We start from the raw sequence: 16,683 nt of genomic DNA, 5'->3' as shown, positions 1-16,683 counted from the left end.
ATTGGGTCTTACACATAGGTTTTGCTTTTCTGTAGTTCAGGATCAATGGTTGAAATTCATAATCAAGTCACAATGTCCAAAAATAGAACGTAACACTGAAACAAGATTTATACGACATAAAAAATTAATTTGATAAAATGTTGTGAACATAATCTATCAGTAGAACCAATTCAGTTCGACTAGATTAGAGACATATGCTTTTTTAGATAGCTCCTGTTTCCCCCAAATTAATATACTTCATAACATGAATACTGGATTAGACCCTGGCTAATTGTATCTTCTGTTCATATGTATAACTTATCTACCTACCCATTTGCCATTTATATGTCGATAGAAGTACAGATTAAAGAACTCAGTTCTCGAGGAATATTCTTCATTTACGAATAAAGTATATGGATGAATAACAATGACCTATATTTTGCACGTTAAACATCATTGGACCACTTTGCATATATCAAATGTATTAAAAGGAAATGGGATATAAAAGCTGATCAAATGTAAACACTTTTTTGAGAAGAGGAATAAGCAAATTCCTTGAAATTTACAATGTATATCAAACCAATATCAAAATACGCTGTTTTATATTTTCTGACCTACTTTCAAGATCTTTCGTCAAGAGATTTTGAACTAGCATTAATTGATTATTATAATTAATTAATAATTAATTATGCTCTTAATTATTAAACAAGAGGTCCATGGGCCACATCGCTCACCTGAGTCACCTTGGCCATATCTAAAGATTTTCCCTATATGTTTGCATGTAAAACTTTGATCCCTATTGTGGCCCCAACTTACACCCGGGGGCCATGATTTTTAAAAGCTTGAATCTGCACTATGTCAGGAAGCTTTCATGTACACGTAAACTTCTTTGGCCCAATAGTTCTTGAGAAGAACATTTTCAAAGATGTTCCTAATATATTTGTATGTAAATTTTTGATCCCCTATGGTGGACCCATCCTCCCATGGGGGCCATGATTTGAACAAACTTGAATCTGCACTCTATCAGGAAGCTTTCATGTCAATTATTACATTTCTAGCCCAGTGGGTCTTGAGAAGAAGATTTTCAAATAGATATTTCTATGTAAAACTTTGATCCCCTGTAGAAGGCAAATCCATATTAATCTGACTAAAATACAAACATATATATATATATATATATATATATATATATATATATGGGTATCCACATATATGTGGGTATCCACATAAAGTGAAATTTTCTGTGCTTTATATTAATTATTTCTTCACTCAGGGCAGTTATGTTCATTTAAGAGTTCATTGCTATTTCTGTGCTTTATATATATATATATATATATATATATATATATATATATATAAAAGCACTACGTTCCAAGAACACCCAATACCTAAAAGTCTCGGATCCACAACATGGATACAAGGTCAAATACAAAAAATTATACAAAGCACTAAAATGACCAACGACACGAACAACCAGATTGTCAAACGAAAAGAATTACATAATGTGATCAATATCAACGAATAACAAAAAACTACATATAAATATATCTAGCACTACAACTACACTAATCTACAAACGTATTTACAACACAGACTACATGCTGTTGTTTTGTTGGGTTTTTTTTGGGGGGGGGGGGTTGGGGGGGGGGTTGATCAGCTTTTTGGCCGAATAAGGCATGTACTAATTCGCTCCGCTTTTAACATTGATTGGCAAGCCTAAAAACCAAAAAAAAAAAAACAAAAACAAAAACAAAAAAACAACATGTAGTCTGTGTTGTAAATACGTTTGTAGGTTAGTGTAGTTGTAGTGCTAGATATATTTATATGTAGTTTTTGTTATTCGTTGATATGATCACATTATGTAATTCTTTTCGTTTGCCCCGAAGAAGGGACGGGTCGTCCCGAAAATTTGACAATCTGGTTGTTCGTGTCGTTGGTCCTTTTAGTGCTATAGATAGATAGATAGATAATGACTTTTCGCAATGATTGGTAAAAGTATAGGTAAAAAATAAAAAAGGTACACGAAGACGTTTAGTAAAGCTTTAGCGCTTTCATTTGAAATCTTCAGAAGCTTTACATTTAGTAATCTAAAGCTTCTGAAGATTTGAAATGAAAGCGCTAAAGCTTTACTAAACGTCTTCGTGTATCTTTTTAATTATATATATATATATATATATATATATATATATATATATATATATATATCTGTACTTTAGTCAGATTGTAGCCCAATCCTACCACCGGGGGTCATGATTTTAACAAACTGATTCTGCACTGTCAGGAAACTTTCATGTAAATGTAAACTTCTTTGGCCCAATGGATCTTGAGAAGGATATTTTTAAAGAATTTCCGTATATAAAGTTTGATCCCTTATTCTGGCCCCATCCTACCCCCCACCTCCCCCGGGTCATGATTTTAACAAATTTGAATCTACACTACGTCAGGAAGTTTTCACGTTAATGCAAGGTGAAGATAACGAACAGTGATCAATCTCATAACTCCTACAAGCAATACAAAATAGATAGTTGGGCAAACACGGACCCCTGGACACACCAGAGGTGGGATCAGGTGCCTAGGAGGAGTAAGCATCCCCTGTTGACCGGTCACACCCGCCGTGAGCCCCATATCCTGATCAGGTAAACGGAGTTATCCGCAGTCAAAATAAGTGTGCCAAGAACGGCTTAACAATCGGTATGAAGCACATCAGACAGCATTTGACCCAATGCGAGGTTGTATTGACGAACTAGATCGTTATAACGACCATAGAATTTGCGAAATGCTGACTTCAATCGAGACTGTTGAAATCCCTGTACCATCAACTTGTTTGTCAGTAGCTTACCTCGATTTAAAAACTGACTATACCCAGAACAAGCTCTTGCATATCGAATCAGTTGAGATACATAAACACCATATGCAGGTGATAATGGAACATTGCTACATAAATGTGGGAAGTTGACGATGGAGAAGCTGAAATCATCCCGTTTGTCATACAGTTGAGTTGTTAGTTTGCCGTTAATGTCTATTTTCAATAAAATATCTAAGTATGAAGCAGAAGTGGACGACTCTGTGGTGTCCTTTATTTCGAGCTCACAGGGATACATCAAATCGACATATGAATGAAAGCTATCATTGTTAATAGACAAAACGTCATCGATATATCTAAAAGTCGAATTGAAGGTCACAGCGAGAGATTTTTTCTTCTCACGTACAAGTTTTTGAATAAATTCTGCTTCATATGAATATAAAAACAGGTCAGCTAACAAAGGAGCACAATTCGTGCCCATGGGAATTCCAACAGACTGTTGGAAGACCTGATCACCAAAGACCACGAAGATATTATCAATGAGGAACTCTAGCATATTTTTTATTTCAACTTCAGAGTACTTGTGCGTGGAATCAGAGTGGTGTTTAACAAAGTACGTTTTTGAATGACTGATCACTAGATATGAATATTTCCGCAATGTCAGCTCTTCTGGCCCAGTGGTTCTTGAGAAGATTTTTAAATGGCCCCACCCTATTTTTGCATTGTATTATTTTTCCTTTGAAGGGGCATGATCCTTCCTTTGAACAAACATGGATCCTCTTCACTCGAGAATGATTTGTACCAAGTTTGGTTGAAATTGGCTCATTGGTTCTGGAGAAGAAATCGAAAGTATGAAAAGTTTAAAGACAGACGGACGGACAGACGACGAACAATGAATGATCAGCAATGCTCACTTGAGCTTTCAGCTCAGGTGAGCTAAAAACTATACAAATATAAATATTTCGATTGATGTTTTCGTTTAAAAAAAACACTACTCTATTCATTGATTTATTGAAATATGCCAGTATTTACATTCATAGAAAGCAACCAAAATTACAAATAATCATTCTTATACACAGAAAAGACTTGTTTATTAAGTGTGGTTATCATGGTCACTAAGGAGTATGTACAAGGATTCCAGAAAACGTTGATTGGTAGTTATTTCCTATAGAACTGCTGGCACCATAGACATGTTCTGAAGAACCGTACAGTTGTATCCAGACGTGGTCCTCTTCACTGATGTTCAATATTACCATCGCTGAACTGGAATCTACCCCGCCTGGATAAGGAACGAGATTGGAAGCGCGAACAGTACCCCCTACCATCAGCTGAGAGGAGAACGCACTGCTCCCTGTAGCGATAGTCCAGTGGAACAGGTATACGCCGGTTTTGGGAGCGATGAAGATTCCGTTCTCTGTATGGTAGTGATTTCCTAGGTTGATGTAGGTCTTGTCAAACCTAATGGTGACCTTAGTGCTTATTCCACCGGTAGATGAGGACTTGTAAGCAGAAAACAGAACAGGCTCTGAGGGACTGGCTAACATACCTATTTTAGTAAAAGAGAAAATTATGTTCATGGATGTTAGTTCCTAGATAGTGTTTGTGTGTAAGTGTGAGCGATGTATATAACTAATTATCCGTTCTTCCTATGTATTTGGTAAATTGCAAAATGAAAAGATGAATAGTGTTCAATCGATCTCATAACTCCTAAGAAGAATACAAAATTACGAGCAGGACTAACATGGACCCCTGGACATATCAGAGGAGTCACCAGGTGTCTAGCAGGAGGGAGAAGCGATGACAGCGGTCTTTGGACGTCCTCTTTGTAGCTGTGACTTAGTTTGTAAAATTAACAGTACATGTACCTAAATTTTTAACGTGTAAGAACAAAAATATAAGACGGTGACCAGGATTTTAGGAACAGTAATTGGTGCGAGCGTACTAGTATTTAAAATTCCCGTACTGTGGCTTTATCATATTTCATGCTTATGGCAGACCACGAATATAAGTGACCATGAAGTACACATCTTTCTCATGAAAGAATAGTTTTCCACGAAATTACGAACTAGTGAAAATACTTTTGAAATTTGTTCTACACGAAAACTATATTAAAAGGAGCAGCTATGATCTGACAATATCCCAAGCAAAAGAGTATTATATAATTATATATATATATATATATATATATATATATATATATATATATATATATGTATGTATGTATGTATGTATGTATATATATATATCATGGATGGTAGTAGTAGGAACTTTGTCTTACCAGATCTAAGAGCAAGTACATTCAGAGCCGATATATCGGCATCATCTCTCCCTGTCAGCAACTGTCCTAGAACGCGCTCTGTGGCGTTTATTCGACGTACGATAGTTTTCTCCAGATAGGAAAGTCGCTCTTCCATACTGGTCAGATTTCGGCCTTTATGGAGAGTGGTCAACTCAGCCAAGGATACGGCGGCACAGAGGAAGGGTAAAAGAACGATCATCATTTCCTCGGACTTCTCAATCAGCGTGCTGATATTGACTATGAAATAATGTACCATGAAAAGGGGTTCCTATATACACAAGTACTACCGAGAGATACTTTGACAATTTAGCTCACATAGTCACCACTTTTATACATTCATACTATTTTACAGTTTCCACGCAACATATTGTCATTATGATATTATGAAAAAGAAATGCTCTGTGTGTGTGTTTTAAGGATATAAACTTCGCTGTAACCTTTATGAACGTTCACATTTTGAGGTAGGGTAGGTAACTTCTGAACTCAGTAAGCATGACAAGCGACGATGAAGATCATAAAAGCTTCAGGCTGGTCAGATTCCGGCCGGTAACTGGCCAGCTCGGTCGAGAAAACAAGTGCAATAATAAAGAGAACTAGAGTGACGAAATGCATATTGCTGCACGACTGTTGCTGCACGACTGAAAATAAGGCGCTAATTAAAGACTGCAAATCATATATATATATATATATATATATATATATATATACACACACACACATAGATGAACTGGTTTCGAACTCTGTTTTTAGAAGTAACCCAGGTCTCCAACAATGTAAAGAAAACCATAGATCTTTGTATATCGGATATTGTGTGCTGCCAGCTGATGAAATTTCAAAATGAACAAAGGTGTCGTCTGCAAAATGGACCCTCACATTGTGAAAACAGTATCCTTATACTCAGACAGATGATTCCAGTGAAAGTGAAGAGGGGGGGGGGGTATATTATCTGCATTCCTTCCATTGCACTATGTTTTATTCTCTGTTTTTCAGGTATTAACATCCACTAAAATATGGCAGCGAAAGGAAGAAAATATAAACAAGCAGGCAGGAAATGCATTTGTAATAACATTTGATCACATAAATGTGTGGTCAAATGAGAATTTGAAAGGTAATTGTAAGATTTTAAAAAGTGTGTATTTTATGCAAAAATAAAATCCAGTAAGAACTTTCGTTTTAAAGATTCGGTAAAAATGTAACAAAGGGTAATGTAAGCCTAAAGTGTGATCAATCTGGAGATATATTAACCCAAAATGCATCAAGGAACTTTAGATGTAACTAATCTGAAAATGTAACACCCCCCCCCCCCTTTGTGACATATTATACATGTGCCTAAATAATACAATGGACAATCCGAGACCATATAAACCAAGACGTGGAACTCTAGATCTGAGAAAAATAAGAGATCCTTTTGCTTGCTAGTCGATTTTTTTTAATCCCCCCCCCCTCCTTTTTTGGGTTTTTTTTTTTTTTTTTTGAAAAACGATGCTATGTGTCCGGGGGTATATTAACCTAAAATGTAAACAAGAAGGGGATATAGTAACCTCTTCTGTTTAGCCACACATTCAATATTCAGCATCTCATTCACGTACATTTTACAGATGAGCTACGTGCGCCTGTCCCTCTCCTGGAATGTGCGCAGTGTTGACTAAATCACTTCAGTCTCTTCCGAAATCAACTTGCCATGTTTGACGTTTGAGGGGGTTCCAGAACTTTTATATGTCAAGTGTTTACATTTGTTTGCGCTATTTTTCATTTATATCCTATTTCCCCAAGTACGTTTCATTGTTCTCTCTCTCTCTCTCTCTCTCTCTCTCTCTCTCTCTCTCTCTCTCTCTCATATTTTTGCACAACAATGTTGATTAAACATAAATTAACAACGTTGAAAAATAAATTTAAAATAACACTTTTATGAATTTTTTATAAAGAAACAGAAAACGGTAATAACTAAACGTTAAATCAAGATTGAACTATCAAATGACAATCAAACATTAAAACTATATGGAGCTTTAGTGCTGTTTCAACTTTTGATACATATATTTTTAAAGTTTGTTTCAACGTTTCGATGCTGAAATAATGTTGCATCTTCAACTTTGAAAACTCGTCTTGATTAAGTTGTAACCGCCGTTAGATAAAATGTTGCAAATTCAAGATTGTTTCAACATTGAAGATTTATTGATAAATCAACAGTGGATCAACATTGGATTATGTTTGTTCTACGTTTTAACCATGAATTAACGGAATCCAAAAATATCGACAGAATAAAAAGTTAAGAAAGAGAACAAATGTAAACCACTACACAAAGAGAATAGACCCGATTATTCACGGGAAACTGGAGAAATACAGTCTATGGATTTTTCGCGTATACCTTTTAAAAAAAACTAACATCGAACCACTTCTGTATCCGTTATGTAACAACTTAAACATTTCCTTGGCGCTCCACTTGATCAATTATTAACGATAATTAAGCTTTCCGGGTATTCCCCCGCTATGGTTTGGAACGTTAATCTCAGGCCAAGTATTATTTAGCGACATCAGCAAGAATGTTTCTAATTTCATTTCAGAAGAACAAGGACAAATCCGTCTATGCACTTCTCAATGATTGTATACAAGGGTCAGCACGAAAGCGAGATGTAACTGCACTACACACACTTTTGGTTGGAAAATGTTGACAGAAAAGTGATCTAAGGCATAAAGGGGAAGTACAATCCCACTTTGGGGCAGAAAAAGTACAATCGAGGTGCAACACCTACTCCCTCCTTTGAGTTATTTCTAGATTCACTTCTGCAGTCGTGGATCGAGGATATCAGAAGTCTTAAATTGTCCCTAGTTGCTGAGAATTCAGCTAAATCAAACTTTAATTCTTATTTTGTATATAAAAAAGTGAATTTGAAGAGAGAGGGAGGGGGGAAAGCAAATTCATGGTTGGTTGCTGGACATAGCTCACCTACTTCGAACCTATGCATGTTAGGATTAGGTTTTTTAAAGCTTGGGATACCATAACCGTCAACTGACTGCATTACAATAGCATTAAACGATATAGTACTTAAGATTTACTGTGTTTTAGCACATAGGAACTACAAAACTTATTTTGTCTTGTTTTATCACTATACTAACGTTCCCGCGTGTTGTTGAAAAATTATTTACATGAAAAACAAAGAATAAACTAGAACAATGCTTCCTGCTAAAACAGGAAGTAAATCATTCTTTTCGTTCTTGGGGCGGGATATAAATTTTATGTTAAGAGCAAGTTCTGTAGCTCCCTAAAGAGCACTTCAGTTATTACATCAAAAAATATGTGTACGGAGCAAGATGTAAAGTTTTAAAAATCGAGAGAATTGGCCTCTTATGAAAATATAAATATGAGCAATATTTGTCTATTCATTTCAAATATCATTACCTAGCTGAGTACCTCAATAGGTTAGCATGATATTGACTGATATAAGGGGGAGGGGGTATGTCGACTGCTGAACAGTAAATCACTGGTTAAAATCCAGCAGTGGTTTTAATTTTTTTTTTCCAAATTGCTTTCTACTAAAACTCCATTTTTGACTAAATAAAGAAAATTTGAAACTTTTCAATTTCAAAATATTGTTGTACATACCCTACATTTTTCATCCATATCAAATTTCTCTACTGCACAAAATATTTTCTGAAATGAAACGCTTTCCAATGTTTAGAGATTTAACTTCTTAAAATCAAAGATACAATACATGTATATTCAATTTTGGGGGTCAGTCCCACAACCTTTGGAAAAGACTTCAGAGGGTCAAACCAATCTCTTTTCATCACAAGGTTCACTTTCAGGTGAGTGACTGGTGTTCAACTTAAAAGACTAGCTCCAAAGTATTTTTATTTTTTTTTGGTCATGTACATGTAAGTAAGTTCACTTTCGAGCCAGACCTTTAATGGGGTCTCATCAAGGGGAAAGCACTGGGGTTTTTTCTTTTGAAATAAAGCACGTGAACTTTCAGTATGTTTTCCTACATCAAATATCCTCGATATATACTCCCCTAAAACAGAAATTTACAATTAGGATGATTGATGACCCCCGACTCCAAGATCTTAATTAATCTATTTTATCAGTTTTTCTACATTCAGATGTTAACTTTCCCTATCTAGTTGAACTGAACAGTACCGAGCCAGGAACAGATTCAGTACACTTTCACTGCATGCTGAACAAAAGATTAGTAATCAGACAATAAGTGGAGCTGACTATTAAGTACCCTTTTCCTATCAGTTCATATTTCGATTGTTGAGTCCTGAAAACATTCCTTACAGTGACTGTTATGGGTTGTTTTGTTTTTTAAAAAATTCATTGTTTATTCTGTAAATGCACATCATTTTTGCCTGCCTATTTCTCCCTCCTCTCTTCCTACACCCCCCCCCTCCTCATCCTGACCGCCCAATATATACATATGATAAATAACTCGTAGCATATCTATAACTCTTTCAGTATTGGGTCTTACACATAGGTTTTGCTTTTCTGTAGTTCAGGATCAATGGCTGAAATTCATAATCAAGTCACAATGTCCAAAAATAGAACGTAACACTGAAACAAGATTTATACGACATAAAAAATTAATTTGATAAAATGTTGTGAACATAATCTATCAGTAGAACCAATTCAGTTCGACTTGATTAGAGACATATGATTTTTTAGATAGCTCCTGTTTCCCCCAAATTAATATACTTCATATTCATGAATATTGGATTAAACCCTGACTAATTGTATCTTCTGTTCATATGTATAACTTATCTACCTACCCATTTGCCATTTATATGTCGATAGAAGTACAGATTAAAGAACTCAGTTCTCGAGGAATATTCTTCATTTACGAATAAAGTATATGGATGAATAACAATGACCTATATTTTGCACGTTAATCATCATTTGCATATATCAAATGTATTAAAAGGAAATGGAATATAAAAGCTGATCAAATGTAAACACTTTTTTGAGAAGAGGAATAAGCAAATTCCTTGAAATTTACAATGTATATCAAACCAATATCAAAATACGCTGTTTTATATTTTCTCACCTACTTTCAAGATCTTTCGTCAAGAGATTTTGAACTACCATTAATTGATTATTATAATTAATTAATAATTAATCATAATTAATTATACTCTTAATTATTAAACAAGAGGCCCATGGGCCACATCGCTCACCTGAGTCACCTTGACTATAACTAAAGATTTTCCCTACATGTTTGCATGTAAAACTTTGATCCCTATTGTGGCCCCAAACTACACCCGGGGGCCATGATTTTTAAAAGCTTGAATCTGCACTATGTCAGGAAGCTTTCATGTACACGTAAACTTCTTTGGCCCAATAGTTTTTGAGAAGAACATTTTCAAAGATGTTCCTAATATATTTGTATGTAAATCTTTGATCCCCTATGGTGGACCCATCCTACCCACGGGGGCCATGATTTGAACAAACTTGAATCTGCACTCTATCAGGAAGCTTTCATGTCAATTATTACATTTCTAGCCCAGTGGGTCTTGAGAAGAAGATTTTCAAAGACTTTCCCTATATATTTCTATGTAAAACTTTGATCCCCTGTAGAAGGCAAATCCATATCAATGTGACTAAAATACAGACATATACATATGTATATATATATATATATATATATATATATATATATATATGGATATAAAAGCACTAAGTTCCAAGAACACCCAATACCTAAAAGTCTCGGATCCACAACATGGATACAAGGTCAAATACAAAAAATTATACAAAGCACTAAAATGACCAACGACACGAACAACCAGATTGTCAAATTTTCGGGGTCCCTTCTTAAGGACAAACGAAAAGAATTACATAATGTGGTCGATATCAACAAATAACAAAACACTACATATAAATATATCTAGCACTACAACTACACTAATCTACAAACGTATTTACTACACAGACCACATGTTGTTGTTGTTTTGTTGGTTTTTTGGGGGGTTGGGGGGGGGGGGGTGATCAGCTTTTTGGCCGAATAAGGCATGTCCTAATTCGCTCCGCTTTTAACATTGATTGGCAAGACTAAAAACCAAAAAACATGTAGTCTGTGTTGTAAATACATTTGTAGGTTAGTGTAGTTGTAGTGCTAGATATATTTATATGTAGGTTTTGTTATTCCTTGATATTGATCACATTATGTAATTCTTTTCGTTTGCCCCGAAGAAGGGACGGGTCGTCCCGAAAATTTGACAATCTGGTTGTTCGTGTCGTTGGTCATTTTAGTGCTCTATATATATAGATAGATAGATAGATAATGACTTTTTGCAATGATTGGTAAAAGATTTAAAGTATAGGTAAAAAATAAAAAAGATACACGAAGACGTTTAGTAAAGCTTTAGCGCTTTCATTTCATATCTTCAGAAGCTTTACATTTAGTAATCTAAACAAAGTAATGTAAAGCTTCTGAAGATTTGAAATGAAAGTGCTAAAGCTTTACTAAACGTCTTCGTGTATCTTTTTAATTATATATATATAGATATGTGTGTGTGTGTGTGTGTGTGTGTGTGTGTGTGTGTGTGTGTACTTTAGTCAGATTGTAGCCCAATCCTACCACCGGGGGTAATAATAATGATAATAATAATGATTGGTTTTATATAGCGCTTTATCCAGCGTGTGCTGCTCCTAGGAAGCATACAGTGCTGGCTGCCATTACAAGCGCTAGAGCACTAACATTCTAACAATATCTTTCACTGTCTATAGCCAGGTACCCCTTTTACACTTGGGTGGGTCATGATTTTAACAAACTGATTCTACAGTGTCAGGACACTTTCATGTAAATGTAAACTTCTTTGGCCCAATGGATCTTGAGAAGGAGATTTTTAAAGAATTTCCGTATATAAAGTTTGATCCCTTATTGTGGCCCCATCCTACCCCCCTACCCCGGGTCATGATTTTAACAAACTTGAATCTGCACTACGTCAGGAAGTTTTCATGTCAATGTCAGCTCTTCTGGCCCAGTGGTTCTTGAGAAGATTTTTAAATGGCCCCACTCTATTTTTGCATTGTATTATTTTCCCTTTGAAGGGGCATGATCCTTCCTTTGAACAAACATGGATCCTCTTCACTCGAGGATGATTTGTACCAAGTTTGGTTGAAATTGGCTCAATGGTTCTGGAGAAGAAATCGAAAGTATGAAAAGTTTACAGACAGACGGACGGACAGACGACGAACAATGAATGATCAGCAATGCTCACTTGAGCTTTCAGCTCAGGTGAGCTAAAAACAATACAAATATAAATATTTCGATTGATGTTTTCTTTTTAAAAAACCACTACTCTATTCATTGATTTATTGAAATATGCCAGTATTTACATTCATAGAAAGCAACTAAAATTACAAATAATCATTCTTATACACAGCAAAGACTTGTTTATTAAGTGTGGTTATCATGGTCACTAAGGAGTATGTACAAGGATTCCAGAAAACGTTGATTGGTAATTTCCTTCAGAATTGCTACCACCATAGACCTGTTCTGAAGAACCGTACAGTTGTATCCAGACGTGGTCCTCTTCACTGATGTTCAATATTACCATCGCTGAACTGGAATCTACCCCGCCTGGATAAGGAACGAGATTGGAAGCGCGAACAGTACCCCCTACCATCAGCTGAGAGGAGAACGCACTGCCCCCCGTAGCGATAGTCCAGTGGAACAGGTATACGCCGGTTTTGGGAGCGATGAAGATTCCGTCCTCTGTATGGTAGTGATTTCCTAGGTTGATGTAGGTCCTGTCAAACCTAATGGTGACCTTAGAGCTTATTCCACCGGTAGATGAGGACTTGTAAGCAGAAAACAGAACAGGCTCTGAGGGACTGGCTAACATACCTATTTCAGAAAAAGAGAAAATTATGTTCATGGATGTTAGTTCCTAGATAGTGTTTGTGTGCAAGTATGTGTGGTGTATATAACTAATTATCTGTTCTTCCTATGTATTTGGTAAATTGTAAAATGAAAAGATGAATAGTGTTCAATCGATCTCATAACTCCTAAGAAGAATACAAAATTACGAGCAGGGCTAACATGGACCCCTGGACATATCAGAGGAGTCACCAGGTGTCTAGCAGGAGGGAGAAGCGATGACAGCGGTCTTTGGACGTCCTCTTTGTAGCTGTGACTTAGTTTGTAAAATTAACAGTACATGTACCTAAATTTTTAACGTGCCAGAACAAAAATATTTACACGGGATAGGACGGTGACCAGGATTTTAGGAACAGTAATTGGTGCGCGCGTACTAGTATTCAAAATTCCCGTACTGTGGCTTCATCATTTTTCATGCTTATGGCAGACCACGAATACAGGTGACCATGAAGTACACATCTTTCTCATGAAAGAATAGCTTTCCACGAAGTTTACGAACCAGCGAAAATATTTTTGAAATTTGCTATTCACGAAAACTATACCAAAAGAAGCAGCTATGATTTGACAATACCCCAAGCAAAAGAATATATTAATAAATTAATAAATATGATAATATATATATCATATATAATGGATGGTCAGTAGCGGGTTTAAGGGGGCGAAGCCGGGGCGCCCCCCCCCCCCACCCCCATAAAATTTTCAAATTTAAGGTAAATCGTGGTACATGCTTCTTGTTTAGAAAAAAGTACTAAACGATAAAAGAAGCAATAATTTCTACTACTCCCGGAGAAATAAATGACAAAATATTTTGATTTCTTGAATAACTTTATTGGGAGAACTTAATTTTTTCCAAAACGCTTAAAATTTGCGTCATTTTACTAATTTCACCTTATTAAAAATAATAGAAAATAGTACAAATGACTTATATAGGAGACCTATTTCAAGCCCTATAAAATCTGTAAAATCCAGGAGCTTCCGGGGGCTTCGCCCCCTGGGCCCCCATTGGAAATAAGCAAGATTTATAAATTGCTTTCATGGGTTATCCTAGGCAAAGATTTATTTTAAAGTATATGATTTATATTGTTTGTGATAAGACCTGGTACTGTGATAAGCATGTATTTTGATAATGATGTTGTTGGTGGCTATAGCTGTGATGATATCTGGAGTGCTATTGCGTACATATGATAGCAATGTGCCAAAAATTCATTTGTGATCCCTAATTGACATTATTAATGTATTTTACAATGTATATGATTAAGATTTGTAATTTATCTTATGCTTTCCTTGAATAAATATAATAATAATAGTCCATTTAGTGTGTTGTTATATTACTGATCTTATATCAGAAATTAATGGGTTTTAAAGGAGAATTTGTCTTACCAGATCTAAGAGCAAGTACATTCAGAGCCGATATATCGGCATCATCTCTCCCTGTCAGCAACTGTCCTAGCACGCGCTCTGTGGCGTTTATACGACGTACGATAGTTTTCTCCAGATAGGAAAGTCGCTCTTCCATACTGGTCAGATTTCGGCCTTTGTGGAGAGTGGTCAACTCAGCCAATGATACGGCGGCACAGAGGAATGGTAAAAGAACGAACATAATTTTCTCTGTCCTTCCTCGGACTTCTCAATCAGCGTGTTGATACTGACTATGAAATAATGTACCATGAAAAGGGGTTTATATATACAAGTACTACCGAGAAATACTTTGACAATTTAGCTCACATGGTCACCACTTTTATACATTCATACTATTTTACAGTTTCCACGCAACATATTGTCATTATGATATTATGAAAAAGAAATGCCCTGTGTGTGTTTTAAGGATATAACCTCGTCGTAACCTTTATGAACGTTCACATTTTGAGGTAGGGTAGGTAACTTCTGGACTCAGTAAGTGTGACTAGCGACGATGAAGATCATTTTAAAATGTTCCTCCACAGCTCCAGGCTGGTCAGATTCCGGTCGGTCACTGGCCAGCTCGGTCGAGAAAACAAGTGCAATAATAAAGAGAACTAGAGTGACGAAATGCATGTTGCTGTACGACTGAAAATTAGGCGTTAATTAAAGACTGCAAATCATATATATATATATATATATATATATATATATATATATATATATATTAAAAGAAATAGAATAAACAGTACACAAAGTTAAAAATTTAACGCAAGCGCTTTCATTTTATAATCCTCAGGCGTTACATTTTAAAATAGTTTTGAAATGGTTTGACGTCATAAAGGCGTCCTAACATTTCACGTACATAACATAAATTTATGACGTCGTTATGTACGTGAAATGTTAGGACGCCTTTATGACGTCAAACCATTTCAAAACTATTTTAAAATGTAACGCCTGAGGATTATAAAATGAAAGCGCTTGCGTTAAATTTTTAACTTTGTGTACTGTTTATTCTATTTCTTTTAATATTTTATACCGGACACTGTGATTTTTTTTAAAAACACAATTTGGATATATATATATATATATATATATATATATATATATATATATATATATACACTCACAGATGAACTGGTTTCGAATTCTGTTTTAGAAGTAACCCAGGTCTCCAACAATGTAGAGAAAACCATAGATCTTTGTATATCGGATAGTGTGTGCTGTCAACTGATGAAATTTCAAAATGAACAAAGGTGTCGTCTGCAAAATGGACCTTCACATTGTGAAAGCAGTATCGTTATACTCAGATGATTCCAGTGAAAGTGAAGAAGGGGGGAGGTATATTATCTGCATTCCTTCCATTGCACTATATTTTATTCTGAAACTAAAATAAGGCAGCGAAAGGAAGAAAATATAAACAAGCGGGCAGGAAATGAATTTGTAATAACATTAGATCACATACATTTGTGGTCAAATGAGAATTTGAAAGGCAATTGTAAGAATTTAACAAGTGTGTCACAGAAAGTCTTTGATAGACAGGGCCGTAAGTAGGGTTCTAAATCAGGGGAGGCAGGGGATTGGGGGCCGCCGATTGACTTTACGACTGAAAATGACACTTTTTAAATCCCAATTTATCATGTTTGTGTTTCATTTGTACTATGTAAAGAATCGTAATATGGTGTCAAAGACAAAGGTGCTTGTCTTCATTTTAAACATATATCCTATAATATAACATTTATATAATTTTATTTTCTTTTTTGCCAAAAAATCAGACGAGGCAGTTGCCTCGTCTGCCTCATCGGCAGTTACGGCCCTGATAGACCATTATCATTAGACTTAAACTGAGGTCTGCTAAGGGTGGTCTAGGTGTTAGCCATTGATTTGTTTTAGAAGTCATCGGATGATGGGTGAAAATGTTTAAGTGCAATTTTGATTTTGACAAAATTATTCGAAAATGTATTTTATGCAAAAATAAAACCCAGTAAGAACTTCCGTTTTAAAGATTTGGTAAAAATGTAACAAAGGGTAATATAAGCCTAAAGTGTGATCAATCTGGAGATATCTTAACCCAAAATGCAACAAGGAACTTTAGATGTAACTAATATGAAAATGTACCCCCCCCCCCCTTGCGACATATTATACATGTGCCTAAATAATACAATGGACAGTCCGAGACCATATAAACCAAGACGTGGAACTCTAGATCTGAGCTTGCTAGTCGACTTTTTTAAAATCCGCCCCCCCCCACCTTTTTTTTTTTTTGAAAAACGATGCTATGTGCCCGGGGTTATATTAACTTAAAATGTAAACAAGAAGGGGATATA

The 16,683-nt window shown here is 35.6% G+C and overlaps 2 protein-coding genes across 2 annotated transcripts; both read right to left on the bottom strand.

Moving 5' to 3' along the window:
- Positions 1-3,776: 3,776 nt before the first annotated feature.
- LOC130051995 (adiponectin-like) lies at positions 3,777-5,479 on the bottom strand. Its single transcript, XM_056155648.1, has 2 exons — positions 5,061-5,479; positions 3,777-4,328 (listed from the first exon to the last, which is right to left on the bottom strand). Exons 1-2 carry the CDS (start codon positions 5,335-5,337, stop codon positions 3,898-3,900), a joined length of 708 nt encoding a protein of 235 aa, XP_056011623.1. The 5' UTR covers positions 5,338-5,479; the 3' UTR covers positions 3,777-3,897.
- A 6,897-nt stretch (positions 5,480-12,376) lies between these two features.
- LOC130051996 (complement C1q tumor necrosis factor-related protein 7-like) lies at positions 12,377-14,621 on the bottom strand. Its single transcript, XM_056155649.1, has 2 exons — positions 14,339-14,621; positions 12,377-12,925 (listed from the first exon to the last, which is right to left on the bottom strand). Exons 1-2 carry the CDS (start codon positions 14,556-14,558, stop codon positions 12,498-12,500), a joined length of 648 nt encoding a protein of 215 aa, XP_056011624.1. The 5' UTR covers positions 14,559-14,621; the 3' UTR covers positions 12,377-12,497.
- Positions 14,622-16,683: the final 2,062 nt, after the last annotated feature.

Source organism: Ostrea edulis, chromosome 2 (genome assembly GCF_947568905.1).
Source record: "Ostrea edulis chromosome 2, xbOstEdul1.1, whole genome shotgun sequence".
NCBI classification, from domain to species: domain Eukaryota; kingdom Metazoa; phylum Mollusca; class Bivalvia; order Ostreida; family Ostreidae; genus Ostrea; species Ostrea edulis.
Note: the sequence above shows the minus strand (reverse complement) of the source record. Positions and strands in the feature narration are given on the sequence as shown.

Coding starts and splice junctions, on each gene's coding strand:
- LOC130051995 (XM_056155648.1), bottom strand. CDS start 5,337: ATGGTACATTATTTCATAGTCAATATCAGCACGCTGATTGAGAAGTCC. Junction 4,329..5,060: donor TGTACTTGCTCTTAGATCTG/GTAAGACAAAGT, acceptor TTACTAAAATAG/GTATGTTAGCCAGTCCCTCA.
- LOC130051996 (XM_056155649.1), bottom strand. CDS start 14,558: ATGTTCGTTCTTTTACCATTCCTCTGTGCCGCCGTATCATTGGCTGAG. Junction 12,926..14,338: donor TGTACTTGCTCTTAGATCTG/GTAAGACAAATT, acceptor TTTCTGAAATAG/GTATGTTAGCCAGTCCCTCA.